Raw genomic sequence first — 22,941 nt, 5'->3', positions numbered from 1 at the left:
TGTCCACCCAACCACAAGCCGTAACATAGAAACCCAAAATCTAGATTGAATTTAAAAGTTTCCCCTAAAGATTTTCTTTAAATGTCACATACATTTTCTTTTGTAATGACAGGAATTTTTTATAAATGGCATGAACTTTTCGAACATGTTACTCCCTCTATCCATCTATAATGGGCCTAATGCATTTTTCGAGACTAAATTTGACCCCATCTTAGATCAATAATATATGACATGCAAGTTACACAAAGCATATCGTCAAATTCGTACGTGAAACGAGCTTCCAATGATATAATTGTTTTACATCATATATCTCATGTAGTATTAATCTTATCAATAGTTAAAGACAATCTCGAAAACGCGTTAAGTCCTATATATATATGGATGGAGGGAGTAGCATATTTTCAACGATGAAATTTTTTCATGAATTATTTAATTTTTTCCCACATCATAAATATAAGTAAAAGTAATACAAAATGAAAAAAAAGACGGCCTCTAGAAGACACATCGCTCCTCCTGCGATGTGCCAGCCCATTTAGGGGGTGCTCGACGTGACCAAACTTAGGGACGAACTAACTAACCAATACCCCTTGCGGGAGCCTTTGGTGGGCTAATTAAGGGCGCGTCACACGGCGTGCTGTCAGCCGCCGCCACATGCTCTCAGCCGCAGCCACGTGTCGCGTGTTGGATGCTCCCTCAGTATTTTTTTGTGTACGTGTTTTTTGGGTTTTACACTTTTTGGGGGTATTTTTGGTTTTTGCCCTAACTAGTAAATGCGCACGTGCAACACACGTTAATATTTAGGCAATATATTAATTGCACGTGGATATTATACATGCTATTATTTGTGTGTTAATCATGTGATTAGTGCAATATTTGGTATGATATTAATTGTACGTTAAACACGTTTAACGCTCGCCATTGGAGCAGTCTAGGTCGTTAGATTGACTTAGTTCGATGGCCGAGATCAGTTGGATCTGCCCTTTTAGGTCTTTTTATATTGGTATATATTTTTCAAGGTTTTGAAAGAAAAAAACAAAAATTATTTTTCAATTTTTTTTTGCTTCTGCGAGAAGCACGGATTTGCTTCTCGTGGAGGCACAAGTTTGCTCCACGAGAAGCACAGTTTGCCTCTCGAAAAGGGGGAAAAACATGTTTTCATTCTTTTGCTTCTGTGAGAGGCACAAATTTGCTTCTCGTGGAGGCATAGATTTGCTCTCGGGAGAGGCACTCAGAAAAGGAAAAAAAAATTTGCTTCTGTGAGAGTCACAGAATTGCTCCTCGTGGGGGCACATGTTTACTTTTGCGAGAGGTACAACTGTGCTTCTCGGAAAGGAAAAAAAACTTATTTTTGTCTTCCGAGAGAGGCATAGATTTGCTTCTCGTGGAGGGACAGATTTTCTTCCGTGAGAGGCACAACTATGCCTCTTGAAAAGTGAAAAAAGTGGGAAAAAACCTCGTGCTTCCAGCTTGGGTTTCTTCGTCCAGGTTTTCCTGGTTTTTTCACACAAAAATTCATCAAAAAATATTAAAATGGGATCTTGTTTCAAAGATCTCTTTGCAAGAAATCTAACGGTGTAAGTAGATCAGAATTTGGAAGCATGGTTTAAAAGATAAAATGTTTTGAATAGACGAACCTATGAAAAGAAGAGAAAACACTTAGGTTACGACAACTGGCGCACATGATGATGGAAGTGACCTTTGGAAGAAGTACTCCTTAATTAGTGATTTCGGGAAACCGTATACCTTGCAAAAAGAGAGTTATATGCAAACCAACATGTCGTTGGATGGTTAGAGGGACAGCGGTATCCCCAGCCCACCAAGGTTCAAGTCCTGGTGCTCACATTATTGCTGGATTTATTCAGAATTTCTGGCGATGTGCTTTCAGTGGGAGGAGACGTTCCCGTCAACGACGAGGCACCTATGGTGAGTTCGTAAATCTCAAGATGATATGCCGGCTTAGTCTCTCGAAGGTGCTCATAGGGGTAGGGTGTGCGTGTGTGCGCTCACAGAGTGAGTGTATACACGTATGTATAAGCAGAGGCAGGGCCAAGATTTCTCAAAGCCTGAGGCTAAAACTAACTGACTAAATATATCGTCAAATACCCACGCAGACCAACATGTGTTATAAGTATGGCACAAAATCACATTCAAAACGAAATATAAATTCATTACTATCACAAGAAGAAATTCCGTAAAAGCAAATAGTTTAACAAAGTGCATCATTGCAAACATGGTTTGGTACCAAATTACCGAAGACTTTCTTAATTCAAGGCCATCGTTTCTTCACCAGCAATAGTAGAAGGATCTGGATCTGCAAACATAAAATCAAGTATTTAAAATCAAGACATTGGACATAGACTAAATCAATTGTTCATATGAAATTTTGCAAAAAGAAAAGAACATATTATACCATTTACACAAAGTCCACAAGGTAGTAGCCCCTGCGTTTCCTCATTTTTTTATAGCACTGTATAATATTAATATCATCAATGCTTGCAAATACATCACGCTCAACTGATTGGAAAAAAGATTCAATTGTACGGGTCCTCTTCATCTTGGACTTATAGGGTGCGTTTGGTTGCAAGGGCGGTCATGAATGGGTTGGGATCGTTCAGAAAATAGACATGTTTGGTTATAAAGCACATGAATGGTTCGAGCCAAAAAAAGAGAATATGCCATGAAGATGCTGAACCGTTCCACCCAACCAAATCGGTCGAATCAAATGACCACCCTTTACATGCATGACTATGTGAGCATGACTGGTGGTCCCGTCCTAAATAATTAGCTCACCACTTATATTCAGCCAAACACATGAATTGAATGGTTCAATTCCAAAAAAATTGAACGGTCCCAACCCATTCATACGACACCTTCAACCAAACGCATCCATAATCTCCTGACGACATTCAAATAAAACGGACTAAGTAATATGATTTAACACCACCAATTCATCGAGTTTGCATGATATAAAAGGAAATAGGAAAAATAATTAGATGATACAGAGTTGAGTATTGTTGAAGATACTGAATTAATTAGATGAGACAGATTTAGAAAAAAAATTAATTGCTGGAATGGCGTATTACCTGTGCCGCTGTACGGCAGCGTGTGCGTGCACTGTAATTTAGGAACATTTCGAGAAGATTAGAAGAAGGAGAGGCACGTGGTCAGGACGCCGGACCGGGCGGGCAGCGCAGCGGCCGGCGGGGAAACGTGGTTGACGACTGACCAGGGCGGCGGCGGCTCGGCGAGGGTTTCTCAATCGGCAGAGGTTTTTTTCCTTGGCCAACGAACTATATCGAAGCTTCGACGTACTGCGTGATTGATTTTCTATCTATGGATCGACTTGAGTTGGGCTAATGGGCTGAACCCATGTACGTGAAGCCTGGGGCTAATCTTCTATCTATCTCAATTTCTCAAAATTTTGCTTCTAGACGTACAGGTGCTAGTTGGGCCACGCCTGGGGCTACAGCCCCAGTTGCCCCAGCCCCAATTTCGCCCTTGTGTATAAGCGTTTGCGTCTGTACTGTGTTAAAAAAAAGGTATATGCATTCTTATTGATAAGAGCTCTTATACGAAGTTTACTGCATCAAATTGCAACCCTTTTGCATAAGGGAACCCCGACTGGGCCAGCCTATTACGTTGCACTGTAAGCCCTCCGGGTGCTGTGGCGAGCTGACGCAAGAGGTGTAGGTCCCAGATTTTTAACTTTTCTATTTCATTTTTTAAAACATGAAAAATATAGTTAAAACGTGTGATTTGTTTTTTGTAAATGTTTTGAACATTTCTAAAACAGGCAAACAGTTTTCCAAAATTTAGAATATCTTTTGAAAACTCAAACATTTTTTATAAAGTGGAGTACTTTTTGAAAATCTAAACTTCTTTAAAAACACAAGTATTTTTTCAAATTTACAAACATTGTTTGAAGACAATTTAAAAAAAAACTGATTTTTTTGCGAAAAAGGTGGATCAGTATTTTAAAAATTTCCAATTTGAATATTTGTTTAAAACACAGATGTGCAAACATTTTTGGAAACATGATTTTTTATTTTTTTTATTTTTTAAAACACGTAAATTTTATTTTAATTTGTGAGTTGGTGTTGAAAACATGAACATTTTTTTTGAAATTTCCAAACATTTCATGAAAAACTCAAACATTGTTTTCGGAATTGTGAACATTTTTTATATAATCATGACTATTTTTGAATTTCCTGTGTTAATAAAAAATAAAAACAATAAACGAAAAGAAGGAAATACGGAAAAAACCCAGAAAAAACCAAGTGAAGGAAACAACGAAGCCGGACAAAATTGACTGGAACCTTCCGGACTGTTCCTAAAATCGAGGAACCAAGTTAGAGAACAACTATTCCTTCGCACAAAGCGTATCGAATAGGATTTGCCTCCCTCTTTTGTTTTGCGGGGAAATTTTTTGCCCCCTCTTTTGTTTTGCGGGGAAAAAAAGAAAAAAAAAACAAGGAGAGCGAGGCAAATGCTATTCGCCATGAGAACAGAAGCAAATCCTATCCGTTCTTTTATAGAATACGGATGATGTGATTTGTTATGTAATTTTTTTGTGATTATTCTGTTTCTTCCTGTCTTTTCATTGTATTGTGTTTTACTTAGTAAATTTCTGTTATAAGATGTTCTTTGGTTGCATTTTCTCCAAAAGAAAATAAATATTCTTCTCCTTCATCTACAAGCACGCAGCTCTTTGTTGAATCCTACAAGAAACCAGATCACCATGTATACTTCACAAAGGATATATTTCTTTGTGTATATCAAAAATAACAAAAAAGACCGCATGTTCCGTTCTTTCGCCCAGTTCTTTCGCAAGGTAAAGCGGCTTCATTGCAAAATTAAGCTAAAAGCAAAAAAAATCATGTTGGGGGTTGGATTTGACTTATTTCCACCACCACTTTCTTCACAATGAAACTAAGCTGGGGTAAGACAAGACTGCTTGTTGAGCCAAAGCCACTTAAAACGAAGAGGTATATCGCTTTCCCTGAAAATTATGACTAAACTACCACCACACCTGCTCACCTATAATAACCCTGAAAAAAAAAAGACAATCACTTTCTAATTGATACCTTATCAAACGATGTATCCATATTTGAGCATGCAATATAAACCGTCTTGATGGCGTTTTCCCCCTAAAAAGAGACAATCAATTTGTCGGACGGTGCAAGAGAATAAAAGAGGAGGGCTGCTAGGTTTTCCGAAATTAAATATCCCATTAAACCCATTAAGCTACGCGGGAAAGGCGGCCAACCAGCTATGCCACGTGGCGCATGCTGGTTGGCCGCGGTGAGAACTCTTTTGTAATTTTTTAGATGAATGTGTAGATTTTTTATATGTATTTTGTTCTTTTTAGATGGAGGTGAGGAGCTATGGTACTTTTTAAATGAAGGGTTATATAAAGTTAAGCTACGCGGGAAAGGCGGCCAACCAGCTATGCCACGTGGCGCGTGCTGGTTGGCCATGGTGAGAACTCTTTTGTAATTTTTTAGATGAATGTGTAGATTTTTTATATGTATTTTGTTCTTTTTACATGGAGGCGAGGAGCTATGGTATTTTTTAAATGGAGGGTTATACAAAGTGGCACTCGCTGGTAAGCTACTGTGGTAAAACCCATTAAGCTACGCGGGAAAGGCGGCCAACCAGCTATGCCACGTGGCGCATGCTGGTTGGCCGCGGTGAGAACTCTTTTGTAATTTTTTAGATGAATGTGTAGATTTTTTATATGTATTTTGTTCTTTTTAGATGAAGGTGAGGAGCTATGATATTTTTTAAATGGAGGGTTATACAAAGTGGCACTCGCTGGTAAGTTACGGTGGTAATTTTTTCTTCTTTTTTTAGATGAAGGCGAGGATTTTTTTTCTGAGATATGTTTTTAGATGGAGGCGAGGACTCTGTATTTAAGAAAAAATGAAAATGTGTGCATAACTTTTTCTTAAGCGGCGCCACAGGGTGGCGCCCCAACCACTAGTAGAGTATCCAAGATGGTGGTGGTGGAAGCTTTAGGCGCGAGAGAACAAAAGTCATCTTTGCCGATGCGGTATAAGGGCATCTCCAACATTGACCTCCAAGTTTCGTCTGCGGATAGGGAGGGACCAGTCAACGGACACAGATGCAGTAGCCGGCCATCTAATGCTATCTTCATACAATTGAAACCACATTTCAACATACTGGACGAAATTTATGCAAACCGGAGACATTCATTACATTTCGGACATTTTTCATTAAAAAAGCGGCTTGACCTAAACCTATCTTATGGCGGCGCCCGTCGTCCACTTCCTTTGTATTTGGCATCGGCGACGACGTCCTCCATCTTCCGTCTCCATGAGCTGTGGGGTTCAAGATCCCTGAAGTGAAGGTGTGATGGTCCACGAGGAAGAGTAGAACATGGGAGACGGACTGGCCCACTTGGGACACAATGCCTTGCCGCCTCCATGCCCTACTCATCCTCGGAGGAGTCTGCGACCTATCCGTCATCGGTGTCGGTGGACATGTGGTCGATGATGGACATGGACGGTCTGTCACTGTCCCCTGCCACATGCGCCCCTGACAGTTGGACGATGGCATGTAGGACGCGCAGTTGTCGGCGTTCTCATCCTCGACTACCTGCCCCGCCAGCGTCGACGCATGTGTGGCCGCATTTGCTGCGCCACCTCTGCGTTGCGAGCGGCAGCTTCAGCACGTGCGGCCTTGTAGAGCGCCCGCTGCTCCGCGACGAAGTTTGGGTTCCGCTCGACCATAGCGGCCATGGCCCCCTTGTTTACGTGCTCGCCGTAGATTTGGCCCTCCACCAGCCGGTGCTGCTGGAGGGCAAACAGGTTGTACCATTGCTCCTCATGCGCCTGCTGGAACACTGACATATGCGCCGGCATAGGATGATCCTCCCCCGCTTGGCGGTATCGAAGTGTGCCTGCGTTGCTCCATGGTCAAGCCGGTATGCACTGGTGTGGGGTCTGGCGCGGAATCATTGTTGGAGTCCGTGTTCATCGTAGGGTCGTCGTCGGAGACCTCGGGCGAGCTGACTAGCATGTCATGGTTGATCCGCCAGGCACGGCGGGTCTGCTAGCAGGTGGCTGCAAGGGCGGCAACCTTGTGCCTCTACTCCGATGATTGGCTCTCCAACAAAGCGCTAGAGTTTGCAGTCATGGCGGATGTGGTGCAAGGGTGGAGGATGTGGAGCAGATGTGTTGTGTTGTGGAATTAGCCGGGTGTGGCCGTCTTTAAATAGAGAATTCCGGTGAGGCCAAGCATTCAGGTACGTCAATGCGTGGTGTTGGAGTTGGTTTATGTTGGAAATATGAGCAAATTACTACGAGATTTAATCCGAATAAATAGAAGATAAATCATGACTACAACAACAGAGATTAAACTAATCATGTGAACAAGCATAGCAGATGAACAGATCACATCTAGGGCACATACTAGAAACATGAATTCTACCACGATCTCGAACAGGAAGGATAGAATCACATACGGTGCAGCGGGAGCAACACCGCCGGCATTGACGTTGTCACCCATGTCGTCGAGGACGAGGTTGCCGAGGTCGGGGAAGAAGTCGTCGTTCGCGAAGTCGTCGCTGCCAGCAGTCGCGCGAGTGCGCTCCCAAAAACCTGATCGCCCCTCTCCCGTACAGGATCACGAGAGGCGGGGTTCCGGAGGCCTGTTGTCCCTTCTCCCGGTGCACGCCGAAAGGAGGGATGGAGAAGACTTGCTTGATGGCGCAATGATCTGGAATGGTAGTGAGAAACCATATGAAGCGGCGGCGGCTAGGGTAGACGTCTGCCTGACTATATAGTGCGGGCCGGGTAGGTCGTGGGAATAAACCCCATGTCCGAGTCGTCACGATCCAAAAGAATCGAAAACGGTTCAGTAATTAACGCGTCCGTTAATTATTAATTAATGACTCATTAATTTTCCCGAGCAGCAAAAATATAGACAACGTGCATAGCTCTGTCCTCGGCTCGGCTCAATCCTGCAACCCGCGGCGCGGCGCGGCGCGGCGCGTCGTGATGAGGCGTGGCGTGGCGTGGCGAGGAGGAGGAGCGCGCGTGTAGGTCTTCTCTTCTCATGCTCATACAAGTGGTAGAAGAGCTCACCTTATAAAGAGGTGCAACTCTCTCTCAACTTCCGGGGTGGGACTAAACTTTAGCCTCACTCACTCCACTCACATGTGTGCATGAATGGGCCAAGAGAATTTCAGAATTTTAGTTGGGCTTTGGGTCAAAGGCCTACTAGCAAAATTCCAACAATCCCCCACAAAGTCTCATTGGCACATCTCATCATTTAGTTCCAAAATATTGTTTATATACCGGTGCTTAGTGGAGACTGTGAAGTTCAACTTCCACTTAGAGATTTATGTTACACTAGATCACAACTTGAATAGTGGACTATATCTTGAACTACAAGTTTTCTGCGAGACTAGTTTCACACAAATTCTTTTACCGATACTTGGCTGCCGCAAGGCTTTCCCGCGGGTGGAGCGTATACGTCATACTCCAGGGCCTTTTCATGAATTTATTAGAGAACACCCAATTCTCACAGACTGCGACATTAACAGTCAAATTCATATAGGTGTGTTCCTCAGAAGATGTTCTGCAGGACAACATCTCTGCTTACCCGAATAAGCCACTTGGAACACATTAAGATAAGTATCAACCTGCCATGCAGATCAGGAGAGTATTGCATCTTCACAGAGTGGGATAGTTAATATAGGGATACTCTCCTCCCAGCTGACCAACAACTTGTCTCCCACTTCTACTTCACGGGTCTCCGATCACATAGAGTGGGTTACCACTATGGACAACTCATGCGGTGGGTCTCAAACCCATCTCCATCGATGCATTATCTATCACATTACGTGATAGACCCTTTGTGAAGGGATCTGCCAAGTTTTTCGACGTCTGGATATAATCCAACGTAATAACTCCGGAGTTCCTCAATTTTCTGACAGATTTTAGTCTCCTCTTCACATGTCTTGAGGACTTCATATTGTCCTTCGAACTGTTTATCTTGATGATCACAGTTTGATTATCACAGTTCATTAGGATAGAGGGTATTGGTTTTTCAACCATAGGTAAGTCCATCAAGAGTTCACGAAGCCACTCTGCTTCAACAGTGGCAGTGTCCAATGTTGTGAGTTCTGCTTCCATAGTTGACCTTGTTAAGATGGTCTGCTTGCAAGACTTCCAGGAAACAGCGCCACCACCAAGTGTAAAAACATAACCACTTGTGGCCTTTATCTCATCAGCATCAGAAATCCTGTTCGAGTCACTATAACCCTCTAGTACCCTTGGATACCCGGTGTAGTGAATCCCATAGCTCGCGGTGCCTTTCAAATAATGCATAACTCTCTCAAGCGCATGCCAATGATCATCTCCCGGTTTTGACACAAACCGACTTAGCTTGCTCACAGCAAAAGAGATGTCAGGCCTCGTGGCACTCGCCAAATACATAAGCGAACCAATAATCTGAGAATACCTCAGTTGATCTCTAGCAATCTGTTGATTCTTTCGAAGCAACACACTAGCATCATATGGAGTTGGAGAAGGTGTGCAGTCGCTATACCCAAAACGACTCAAGACCTTTTCCACATAGTGAGACTGAAGCAGTGTGATCCCACCATTCTCATCTCTCAACAGCTTGATGTTTAAGATAACATCAGCTACTCCTGGATCCTTCATCTCAAAACAGCGAGATAAGAAATCCTTAACCTCTTTGATTAAATCAAGTTTGGTTCCAAATATCAATATGTCGTCGACATACAGACAAAGAATAACTCCTTTGTCCCCATCATAGCGATAGTACACGCACTTGTCACCATCATTTACTACAAAGCCGGCAGTAGTTAATGTTCTTTCGAACTTCTCATGCCACTCCTTAGGAGCTTGTTTAAGGCCATATAAAGACTTTAATAACTTGCACACCTTTCCTTCCTGACCAGGTACTACAAAACCATCTGGCTGATCCATGTAAATTTCCTCCTTCAACTCTCCATTGAGGAAAGCTGTCTTAATGTCCATTTGATGAACAAGAAGACCATGTGAGGCAGCCAGTGATAGTAGCACCCGAATTGTGGTCAGTCTAGCCACGGGTGAGTAAGTATCAAAGAAGTCTTCACCTTCTTTCTAGGTATAACCCTTGGCCACAAGCCGTGCCTTGTACTTTTCAATCGTACCATCAGGTCTAAGCTTCTTCTTGAACACCCACTTACATCCTACAGGTTTGCACCCATAAGGACGGTCAGTGATCTCCCAGATACTGTTAGCTAAGATGAAATCCATCTCGCTACGTACAACTTCCTTCCAGTAGTCAGCATCAGGAGATGTATAGGCCTCTGAAATAGTCCTGGGTGTGTCATCCACGAGGTACACAATGGAATCATCACCAAAGGACTTTGCAGTCCTCTGTCTCTTACTCCTCACAGGAGTTCCATTGTCACCCTCAACAGGATTCTCAACGTGTTCCATCGCAATGGTGGGTTCAGGAATTACAGTGAATTCCTCACTAGATGGAGTAGGTATCTCCTGATTTGATGAACTCGACATATCCTTCATAGGAAATATGTCCTCAAATAAAGTTGCATCATTTGACTCCATAATCGTACCAACATGCATGTCGGACACCTCAGATTTTATTATCAAAAATCTATAGCCGATGCTATGAAAAGCATAGCCCAGAAGAACACAATCCCCAGTTTTTGGTCCAAGCTTGCGCTTCTTGGGAATTGGTATATTGACTTTTGCCAAACAACCCCAAGTACGTAGGTAAGAGAGTTTCAACCTTTTCCTTTCTCATTCCTCAAATGGAGTCATGGTCTTATGCTTTGTGGGAACCCGGTTTAGGACATGACACGCAGTCATTAGCGCCTCCCCCCACCATTCCTTGGATAGATCCGAAGTGTCTAACATGGTGTTAACCATATCAGCTAGAGTTCGGTTCTTTCTTTTGGCTACCCCATTTGACTGGGGTGAGTAAGGAGGCATCCTCTCATGGATTATACCATGTTCCGCAAAAACAGATCAAATTCATTGGAAAAATACTCTCCACCACGATCGGACCTAAGCCGTTTAATTTTTCGATCAAGTTGGTTCTCTGCCTCAGCTTTATAGTTTTTGAAGAAAGTAAAAGCCTCATCTTTTGATTTCAGAAGATACACATAACAATATCTAGTGGAGTCATCAATCAACGTCATGAAGTATCTCTTTCCACCTTTTGTCAACACGTCATTCATCTCACAAAGATCAGAATGTATAAGCTCTAGTGGCACCAAGTCTCTTGCCTCTGCAGTCTTATGGGACATGCGAGGTTGCTTAGCTTGCACACATACTTGGCACTTAGAGCCCTTGACAGGAGAGATTTTCGGAATTAAATTCATATTGGCTAGCCGCGTCATGCATCCAAAGTTAATATGACAAAGTCGTGAATGCCAAATATCAGACTCATTATTGTGGCAAACATTATTAATAACTTTAGTGCAAATATCTGACAAAGATAGGCGGAACAAGCCTCCGCACTCATAGCCTTTTCCAACAAATTGTCCACACTTAGAAATTACAACTTTATTGGATTCGAAAACCAACTTAAAACCATCTCGACATAAACAGGAACCGCTAACGAGATTTTTATTGATGGACGACACATGATGAACGTTCTTCAGACGCACGGTCTTCCCCGAAGTAAACTTCAGATCAACCGTACCAACACCTCGAACGATGGCATGTGACCCATTCCCCATCAGCACGGGAGAAGTCCCAGTGGCCTGGTAAGAAGAAAACATGGAGGCGTCAGCACAAACATGTACATTGGCACCGGTGTCAATTAACCAATTAGGGGATTGAAATACTGAAAGGATGGTAGAAAAAATACCGTACTCTGATTCCTTCATATCAGTATCACCGATGACGACATTGGCGGACTTGCCGCTCTTCTCATGTTCGCGCTCCTTAAAGCGGTTAGGACACTTCGGAGCCCAGTGATTAGGATCACCGCAGACATGGCAAAGTCCCTTCCCCTTATGAGAATTCTTCTTGAAGTTGGTAGAATGTGATGGCTTGTTCTTTGTATCAAACTTGCCTTTGCCCTGAGTTTTGTTCTTGTTGTTTTTGAACTTGTTGGGCTGGAAGTTCTTCTTCTGTACCATGTGGGCACTAGAACCTCCCTCAGCAACTCGAGCACGTGTGTTCTTTGCTCTCGCCTTCTCTTCAACATCAAGAGTACCAATGAGATCCGCAACGGAAAACTTCTGTCTCTTGTGTTTCAGGGAAGTAGCAAAATTGTTCCACAAAGGTGGAAGCTTGGCAATGATGCCCCCGGCAACAAATTTGTCCGGCAACACACACTTGAAGTACTCAAGTTCTTTTGCAAGCGCCTGTATCTCATGAGCCTGCTGTACAACAGCGCGCTCATCAGTCATCTTGTAGTCATAGAATTGCTCCATGACGTACAACTCACTGCCGGCGTCCGAGGCACCAAACTTGGCCTCGAGCGCAGCCCACATGTCCTTACCGTTGTCAAACAACATATACGAATCCACAATTGAGTCATCAAAAACACTCAGAAGAGCGCCTTTAAAGAGGGTATCGATCTTCTCAAAAGCTTCCAGCTGTGCTGGATTAAGATCGCCCTCAGGCTTGCCCTTGGTGGCGTCATAGCAGCCCATGGTCTGAAACCAGTAGACTGCTCTCGTGCGCCACCTCTTATATTGCGCCCCCTTAAAGGCAGGCGGCTTCAAATGCGCAGCAAAACCACGCGGAGTAAATTGCCTATAATCAGGTTTTTGGATTGTTGGAAATATGAGCAAATTACTACGAGATTTAATCCGAATAAATAGAAGATAAATCATGACTACATCAACAGAGATTAAACTAATCATGTGAACTAGCATAGCAGATGAACAGATCACATCTAGGGCACATACTAGAAACATGAATTCTACCACGATCTCGAACAGGAAGGATAGAATCACATACGGTGCAGCGGGAGCAACACCGCCGGCGTTGACGTTGTCACCCATGTCGTCGAGGACGAGGTTGCCGAGGTCGGGGAAGAAGTCGTCGTTCGCGAAGTCGTCGCTGCCAGCAGTCGCGCGAGTGCGCTCCCCAAAAACCTGATCGCCCCTCTCCCGTACAGGATCACGAGAGGCGGGGTTCCGGAGGCCTGTTGTCCCTTCTCCCGGTGCACGCCGAAAGGAGGGATGAAGAAGACTTGCTTGGTGGCGCAATGATCTGGAAAGGTGGTGAGAAACCATACGAAGCGGCGGCGGTTAGGGTAGACGTCTGCCTGACTATATAGTGCAGGCCGGGTAGGTCGTGGGAATAAACCCCACGTCCGAGTCGTCACGATCCAAAAGAATCGGAAACGGTTCAGTAATTAACGCGTCCGTTAATTATTAATTAATGACTCATTAATTTTCCAGAGCAGCAAAAATATAGACAACGTGCATAGCTCTGTCCTCGGCTCGGCTCAATCCCGCAACCCGCAGCGCGGCGCGGCGCGTCGTGACGAGAGCGAGGAGGGGGAGCGCGCGTATAGGTCTTCTCTTCTCATGCTCATACAAGTAGTAGAAGAGCTCACCTTATAAAGAGGTGCAACTCTCTCTCAACTTCCGGGGTGGGACTAAACTTTAGTCTCACTCACTGCACTCACATGTGTGTATGAATGGGCCAAGAGAATTTCAGAATTTTAGTTGGGCTTTGGGCCAAAGGCCTACTAGCAAAATTCCAACAGTTTATCAGCTGGCAAGCCCGGCATACGGACGTGCGGGTATTGAACGAGTGTGGTAGATATCCACTCCATCCCATCAAGTAAACGTCTCTCTGGCAATAAACATGCGCGGATACCGAGGATGCTGTTCTAGTGAGAGGCCATGCCCGCTCTAGGCCGGCGTCAATGCAGAGCGGCCGCTACACAGCGGCATGAATGCGGGCAGCTGACGTCGGGCGAAAAAGCATGCGGGGAAGGCGGATGGTCTTGGATGGGACAGGGGCGTGGCAGCGTCCTGGACACTCGCAAAGTCCCTCACTTCGTTCCCAGTTTGCGAAAAAAAGTAAGTCCGGACCGCTCAGCTGTGCGACACAGTATCGTGTTGGATGACAAGAAACGTCCGAACTGTGTGGACGGTTTGAGAGTCGATGTTGAAGATGCCCTAAATTCATGGTGCTTTGCCGAGTAGTTTTTTTTGCCCTTTGCCAAGTATTTTGAATAGCCCTTTGAATACTCGGCATACTTTTCTGGCTGGGATACTAGTAGTCTGTTTGTCCGTTGCATCCTTGCATGGACCGGTGAGGAGCCGGGGTAACGCTGCATTTGGCGTAGACGATGGGTCATGCGCGTCTCCATCCATCAGCCGGCCGCACTGTCCCCCTCGCTGAAAACTTCAAGGCGCGCCATTTCATCGGTTTCTCCATCCACGCCCGTTCCACGCTTGTCCATTTCATTTCACGGGTCATGCGATGCGTATGCCGCGCGACTTCGCTCCATTTATCGGCGTCACGCCTCCACACGCGCCGGCCCCCGCTCCCCGTTTACCCTTCGCCTAGCTACCACTACTTCACTCGTCGTGTGTGACCACCCCTTACATTCTACACCACTCCACGACGATCGTCTTGCGAGCGGGAGAGGCTACGACGATGAGCACCGGCAAGGCGCCCACGCTCTACCATATGCGCGCTCGGTCGCTTACGAGCAAGCTGCTCGACCTCGACTCCTCGCCGGCGTGCCCGTCCCCGCCACCGTTCCGGTCACACGTCACGGTGCCGTTTCTCTGGGAGGACGCGCCGGGGAAACCCAAGCTGCGTGCAGCCCGGCCAAGCGCTCTGTTGCTCCCTTCCGCTGCAACCGCGACCGCGAGCCCAGTCGTTCTTGCTGACGGCGGCCCGACTGCCAGAGTCGCCGGCGGTCACGAGGACGGTCACGGTGCCCATGCGCGCCCCGTGCTGCTGAAGCTGAAGCTGCCGCCGCGGCTGCAAGCGGCGGAGCACCCGCTCTCCTCCCCCAAGACCGTGCTCCAGGGCCCCTACTCCGGCGGAGGAAACAAGCCGCCGAGGCCGGTTAGGAGGATCGCGAGGACGGCGAGCTGTCAGATGAGTCTGCGCGGCGGCGGGGGCCTGTTTGTTTGGAGGAAGGGCGCGGCAACGGCAACGGCATCAGCGGGCAGCAAGGAGGGCGGCCACTGTCAGTTCTACGCTGTGGCGCCGGACGGGTCATGCCTCTCGCCGGCGGCGTCGTCGGCGTCCTCGTCGTCGTCTTCGTCCATGTCCTACTTCTTTGATGACAACAGCCGCAGGCAAGCCGATGGGCGCGAGGACTCGGAGGATGGCGAGGTAGGTGACGACGGCCGCAAGGGGTCGGTGAGGATCACCAGGTTTCGGAGGAACCGAAGCCTTCCCACTATGTCCAGATCGCATCTCTGGGTGAGTTCTCTTCTCTATTCTCTCTGCTCTGTTTCTTCCTAGGACAGAGTTTGCACTCCTCTACTGTAGCTATTACTTTTGGTTATATGAAAAAGATAAGAAGTAAAAAACGAAAGTCCTATTCTGACCCCGAGCTCAAATGCATGTTTTAAGCAAACTATTTTTGTGCATGTTACCATTTCCTAAACAACAGAACACACACACACACACACACACACACACACACACACACACCAACAATCTAATCTGGTAGAAAAGTTTCTGAAGTTCATTCTGTATGCGGTCTCCATGACATGGGCACATTATCAATTTTGAAAATTTGGATCTTACTCCCAAATCGAGTCTCGAGCGAACATCCGCCCATCCCCCCTACTGCTGTTTTAGTCACTCTCGAGCTATCTGCTGCACTGAAAATTCACAATTTTCTCAAGAATCTAGAAGAATAGAAGTGCACAAAAGGCTGAAATTAAACTAAATTTGGTGCACACCTGTTCTTATCAGTTATTTCACATCACATACGCATGCAAATAAAATAATGCAAAAATGTTTCTGCTGGCAGGCCAACATCCGCAAGGGCGTCAAGCAGATTAGTCCATGGAGCTACAAGCCTACATAGAGGGAGTATCACTGTATGGCTGACAGATAAAGTATCGCTAAAAATGCAGCTGCTTTATGCGCCGCAACATGTTGCCAATTTAATGCAACAAAGGTAGCAACCATGTATGCGCTTTATATGTATAATGATGTACCTAATGCAAATTTAACGCAATAAAGGTAGCAATGTTGTATGTGCGGTTGCAGTTAACGATATCAGAGCAAGGCTAATAGTGTACGGATCTAGGATTTTTATCATTACTTGTATTTGGCGTTAAATGGACTTTTATCGCAAATAAAGGGATACGTCAATTTATGGTCACGCCAAAGATATGTCAAGCTTTGCTTTCATATATAGGCAGAGGCTTTGCTGCCATCCCTTTATTATGCTGGAATATTTTGCTTCTACGTTTGGCTAAATGTTAAGCTTTGCTTTCTTATGGCTGGATGCCAAGTATATGTGATGTTGAGGGAATAGCTAAACTTTTGTATTGGATCCCTCCTGAGTCCTACATGGCAGTCGCTGGATGGTCAACAAAGGGCAAACGAAGTCAACACAAGTCCAAGCAAGCTACCGCGGGTCCAGGCAAACCACCCCGGTGAACAAAAGTCCAAACAAGTAAAAATAGGAAGAGAAAATAAAAGACCAAGTCAAAATAGGAAGAGTGAATAAAAGACCATGTCAAAATGGGAAGAGAGTATAAAAGAACAAGTGAAAGCTGAAGGCAAAGAAGCAAAGAAGACCAAGCTCAAGAAGAAAACATTGATATGATGAAAAAATTACCCCCATGGCCAGGGGCGGAGCCAGGATTTGAGTATAGGGGGGGGGGGGGGGCAAGTTCAACGACGGAGCTACGGTTTCAACATAGGGGCCAATGCAAATAAAAACAATTTTGCTTTTATATAATAATTTACCACTTCGACGCTATATAAAATGGTAAAAATATCTACCACAATACTATAAAAAATTATCACTTAGGAGTTGTAGAACATGTTTTATTTGTATAAGTTTAAATCTGACTCTACGATGTCAGTAAAATAAAAAGGAAAAGTAGTTTCATCGGAAGAGAATTTAGCTGCTAAACCTTATTTCCATATGGATTATCATGCAATGCCAAAGCGAAGTCGTCTTCCATCAAACGATGCATCAAAATGAAATAATTTTTACGGTGTTTGACGACATTTTCTCTTTATAACCGCTGATCTACAATTTTCATAATTGGCGTCATACATCACACAAGCAAAAGAGCAAAAATCTGTTTATATAATTTTGCCATATACAGTACAAGATGAGAATTGAAAATAATAATACAATAATTGATTGCGCTATCGCTAACTGCTTGCGTTAATCACGGCAGTGTCTAACTTTTTTTTTGAGACAATCACGGCAGAGTCTAACTACACACGATTCACAAAAAAGTCTCTAAGTACGCTAGGGCCTATGAGACTTAGTAGAGGCCGGTAGGCATCTCATGGGCCTATTCTTTTTCCTGTTTTTATACTTGAGACAAGGAGGGTTCAGTACGTGGCTTCTCATGGACCTTTTTTCTTTTCTCCATATTGCTTGAGATTAGGGGGGGGGGGGGGGGGGGGCTAGTACGTGCAAGTAGATAAAATTGGTACATTTACGGCTAACTAATGCGTAGTTTCCTCGATCGTTAGGGGGGGCCAGGCCCCTGCTCCCCCCTCCCCCCCCTTTGTCTCCGCCACTGCCCATGGCCACAATTCCCCCTAGCCCAACTGGGAAGTCACAGTCTCATGGACTAAAAGATTACCGCCTTCTACCCTCCCACATATTCACCATGAGGGTAGATTTGATCATTTGTTAAGCATCCCTAGGTAATACCAACAAATCCTAAATCTCGATGCTTCTTTCCAGGAGAGCGACCACTCAGGTGGGTGTGGAGCGGTGGCCAGGGACAATCATGGAGGTTTCATTGCAGCAACTACTGCCAATCTGCTGCATGTCAGAGACGTGGTTTCAGCAGAAGCGGCGGCACTACGCGAAGATCTAAAGTTATTGTTGAATCTTGGGTGCAGCAATGTAATGGTGAGGATGGACAATATTGTTGTGGTGGATTCCCTTCAACTGAACGAAGGTCATGCTATGGTGGCAGCTCCAATCTTCAAAGAGTGTAATTCTACTCAGGGACATAGGGAAGGTGACTATGGAGCATTGCAATCGGGAATCAAATTGTGTTGCTCATGAGCTAGCTAGTTGGGGTTGTGCAAACACTCCATCCTTGTGGGCGGATGCACCGCCTGATTTTATTGTAAAGTTTCTAGCGGACGATGTAAATTTGATTGATCAATAAAGCTATCCGTCAAGGCGTAAAAAAAGCATCCCTAGGTAATAAAGAGCTCCCCATACACTATCACTTTTTTGGGGGGCCAACAAGACTTTATTCCTCAAATGACAGCAAGATCGTTTACAATAGCATGAGAAATAAAGTCCGGGGTAATAGATTCCCAAAAACAAGAAGTTCTATGACTAAAAGCATTGCTTGCTAATAAGTGTGCAGCCTCATTTACTTCACGAAGACAAAGTGAGAACTCAACTTTGGCAAAGTTTGGAACTAGGTGTCTGCATTCCATTTCATCGGTTGCCCCATACACTATCACTTGAAGAAACTTGTGAGGAGACAGTTCTCCCCTCCTTACAAATAGTGTTCAAAGGGGCCGGGTTTCGGAGTACGGGTACCTTGCAAGTGTCGGGACCCGGGATCGACGATATGAAAATCTAGTCATTTAACTAGCAAATGCATATCACAATCCAAACCCCTCCACACAACATGCACATTCTATCCATACACGTAACACGCATGCCATGTGGGCGAGAACAACATGCAACACAACACAACTGTTTACAGAACTGTAATATATTTTGCAGTCGACCCCCCTATATATGAGCAGGCCCTAGTTCCCGAGATCTGGAAAACCGAACGAACTGAGGAGGCTAAAAAAAGAGAGAGAAAAAAACCCACCCTAATCCCATCTCCTACATCCCAACCCACCTCCCCGTGTTCGCTATTGTTGGCCCAGCATGCAACCCATCTTGTTGTCCCACCGCGAGCGCTACCTCCGCACCTCCATCTCCAACTACCGCCGTGCCTGGATCAACTGCGTCGCTCCCCACCATCGACATGCGTGGCTGCTGTCGGACCCTGCGAGCTGCCCATCTAGCTAGTGCCCATGTGCCACCGCGACCCAATCCTGTGTGCTGCTGCTGCAACTCACACCGCCCCAGGATCACTTGCGTTGTTCTGCATCCAGTCGCCGCTCCTCGCTACCTTGCCTTAACCCTGCGGTGCCCCGCACCCCAACGATGCGGCCCGCGTGGTTCCAACACTTCTCCAGCACTAATGGCGCCACCACACCCTCATCTCCATGTAGCACGAGAGATCCTATTGAGGTCCCCGACCGCGGTCATGCCGCTATGCTGCCTGCATTCCCCCTGCTACACCATCATCTCCCCCCACCCGTCGACTGCTCTAGCTCCGGCCCCCAAGCCAATTACACTATGGAGCTCCTGTTACCATGGCCCTTGTCCCCCATCCATGGCACTACTCCGGCAGTCCTGCACCCGCAACACTGTAAATTCCCCAAGTACCACCAATCTCCTGTGCCACCGCCCATGGTGCTACTTCACCGGCGTCTTCATTCCCATCCTTCTGTTGTGCTTCTTGGGTATACTGTGGAACAAACTGGGAGAACATTCTTAAGAAATATCTTATTTTGTCCTTTGTGATTACATGCTCTGTTAAATCACTTGTCTTAGATGTTCATGCATGGGGGAAAAAAATCTTTTGTTTCTGGAATTGGACACACTGGCATCTGATAAGGTAAGTTCATATTTTCAATACAAACGGACCAATAGGGAAGTTCAAGTTAAACAAAGAGGTTCAAGCTGAAATAACTAAGCACTTTGATGTTTTAGAAAAAGTCACGTGAAAAATAAAAAGAAGGTCACTAAATAAAAATAGCTAAAAGACCCTCAAAGTTCACATGGGAAAACACGGGATGGTTGCACAACAAAGGGTCCAAGAGTTTGGGGACCAAAAATGCATATACTCTGGGATTTTTTTCAAGAAATTCACTTAAAAAGTCACAATGTCTGTTCTTTAAGTTTTTTTTGGCTGGGGTCTGTTCTTTAAGTTACCCTACTATCGTGAACTTTTTGTTTAAAACTCTAAAAAGGTTGCCACTAGAATTTCACATGCTCAAATAGAAAAGGTAAAAAAACTAAAATAGAGATGGCAGAAGTTAAAATAAAATGAAGTTCATATTGCAAAATTATGATAGTCTAGATGAAATACCAGATAGATTTTAAAATATAGAATTCAATAAACTTGGGAGATTGAAGAAACATCTTTGGAATTTCACTAGACTAAAAGATGGAAGTTCATAGTTGCCAAAAAAGAATAGAAAGTCCAAAAACCAATTGTGGATTTTTTTGGAAGTTTAGTGATAACATCCAGAAAAGTTCAAATAACAAAGTTTCAATAAAAAAATAAACCCATGTGGATTCACCAAAAAAGCCAGGAAGTTAGAGAGACAAAATTTGCAAAAATTTGGAGGCATGAGAAAAATTCACCTTCGAAGTCACAGAAAGTCCATACCATCACTTCTTGAAGTTTATGTGCAAAAACATCGAAGGCATTTCACAAAACTAACTTGAGAAGTCCAAAATAAAACCCAATGAAGTTCCACCACAAAACGAACTTCATGTGGCTAAATTTTTCATGAATTTAAAAAGTTGAACGCAAGTAAGTTCACATAAAAACTAAAATACAAAGTTAAAAAATGCAAGAAAAAAGGATTAAAAGTTCACCCCCGGTGGATTTGGGAGTTTGGAAAATAATAGAATACCTACATCTCCACTACAATTTTCTACGCAAAAAATAATAATTCCATGCATGATCAAGCCCAGGATCACTATGGTGCTATACGTAACGATGATGAGGAAGAAGAGCTGATGAAGCTCGCCGATTCCTACAACTAGGTTATACCTTCCAGCCACTAGATATTTCTCCGGGACGATACGCCGCTCTATTGTCGAAGAAATGACACCTTCGTGGTATCCAGCCATACCGATCTAGTAGTACCACAACACTCTATGGAACGGCCACGAAGAACAACGGGAAGAACTAGAGGAAGAGAGAGAACCTAGTGGCGTACCGAACTAGAAATAATCTAGACATAGAGATAGAAGAGGAAAACGGAAGAAAGCATGTTAGCCACGAGGGGCTTTCTGAGTGCCCTGCGGTGTGCCCCACCTACATATGTAGGTGGACAGGGAAGGGGCTGACCGCCCCTAGGACCCCTTTATGGGTGGCTCCCCCCCCCCCCCCCCCCAAAGCAACCCAATGGGCTGCAAATTCAGCCCTTGGTGGCGTCTGTCCACCAAGGCCCGAGGGATAGGCCCGCTTGGAACCTTCCAAAACCTTCTAGTCCCTTCTATAAGTTTCTATTACCTTCGGGGATGCTCCCGGGTGTGCACTTCTAGGATCATGCAAAACACTTCAGGAAGCCCTTGTCTTGTTCTCCATTTTCATAGTACTTCTGCATACCTCTAGTCGTTATGTGTGTGATCCTACATGTTTGATAATATGTGGACATGCCCATAACACCTTCTGGTTAATAATTATTAGCGGGGTCTGGCACCCATAATTATTCTCACATATCAACTTAGATCATTATCGAACTAACCTTTTGTCATTGTCTATAATTCCCTTTGTCTCACGATATGTTACAAAACCTAAAGCGGGACTTCTACAGTATCCCCGTGATCAAATCTTGTTCACTATACATAGTTATCCTCGTTATTGGTTTGTACTCTTTTCTCGTTTTTGTTTTCCGATGTCCTCATGAATAACTCCTTAGTCACCATACATGGCAAGGCGATGATGCACACCCTAGTACCATGTCGGGCTAGAGTTTATTTCTCCACCACCGGAGCGGCAAATCCCAGTATAGATACCAAGCACCAGGGTATACTTTTCCGGTGTATCCGAAAGCTACCTTTATAATCACTCAGTTAGGAGTGAAATTTGGCAATCCCGAAGTAATCATCCGGTATCATGCTCTAAGGATGCATGTAAACTTTTACACTTAATATGAAATAAAAGAACCGACAACATATTGACCAATCGATCTCCCAGTATTTCATATGTTGGGTCTACCCAACATAATTGTTACACTTACAATGTGTTGTCATTATTTCTGGCATCCTTGCTACATTAACGAAACAGAATAAAAAAAGAATAAAAACAGATCCAAGGTGATGGGGGGATCCCCATACAAGCAAGTCAAAGAATAAAAAAATACAACCAAGCAAACGGCAAGAACGCCACCCACCCGAAGTCAAACATGAAACATGAGATGCTACACCTAACATGAGGCGACCTAGACTACCGAACTGGAATTGAACCGTGCCTCCTTGGAATCCACCGTACCCAACGCGCCGAACACACGGAGTTATAGCTGGAGAGTCTGCCCTCTCACTCTGGACCATGAAGCTCCGATCCTACCAGCGGATAACGAGCTACTACAATCCTGCCTGCGGATAACCTGAACATGGGAGGTACACAGGTTAAGCGAGCTAGTGAGTATGATGTTGTTCCGGCTAACGTTGTCATTGATCGCGAACTGAGCATAGCTCAGATGTTTAGGTTTCTTATGGTGTAACCAAACCCACCAGAGTTTAAGTACTAGAACTAGTGGTCGTATTTTTCTGGATTTATTTTAGGGCATCTGATGATGTGCATTCATGTGAAGGAAACGTTCCTGTCGACTACGAAGACGTCTGTGACAACTTTATAAATCTCAAAATTTGTAGCGACTCAGTATATTGAAGGTGCTTATAGGGCTGCATTTCTTCTATGTTAAAAAGAACGAGAAAGCTAAATTACAGTCGACTAGACAT

At 44.7% G+C, this 22,941-nt stretch overlaps 1 protein-coding gene across 1 annotated transcript; it reads left to right on the top strand.

Annotated features, from left to right (window-relative positions):
• Positions 1-14,455: 14,455 nt before the first annotated feature.
• On the top strand, positions 14,456-16,210 carry LOC123059560 (uncharacterized protein At4g00950). Its single transcript, XM_044482102.1, has 2 exons — positions 14,456-15,422; positions 15,982-16,210. Exons 1-2 carry the CDS (start codon positions 14,640-14,642, stop codon positions 16,036-16,038), a joined length of 840 nt encoding a protein of 279 aa, XP_044338037.1. The 5' UTR covers positions 14,456-14,639; the 3' UTR covers positions 16,039-16,210.
• Positions 16,211-22,941: the final 6,731 nt, after the last annotated feature.

The sequence above is a fragment of the Triticum aestivum genome, chromosome 3A (genome assembly GCF_018294505.1).
Source record: "Triticum aestivum cultivar Chinese Spring chromosome 3A, IWGSC CS RefSeq v2.1, whole genome shotgun sequence".
NCBI classification, from domain to species: domain Eukaryota; kingdom Viridiplantae; phylum Streptophyta; class Magnoliopsida; order Poales; family Poaceae; genus Triticum; species Triticum aestivum.
The sequence above is the reverse complement of the archived record's forward strand: the minus strand, read 5'-3'. Positions and strand labels throughout refer to the sequence as shown.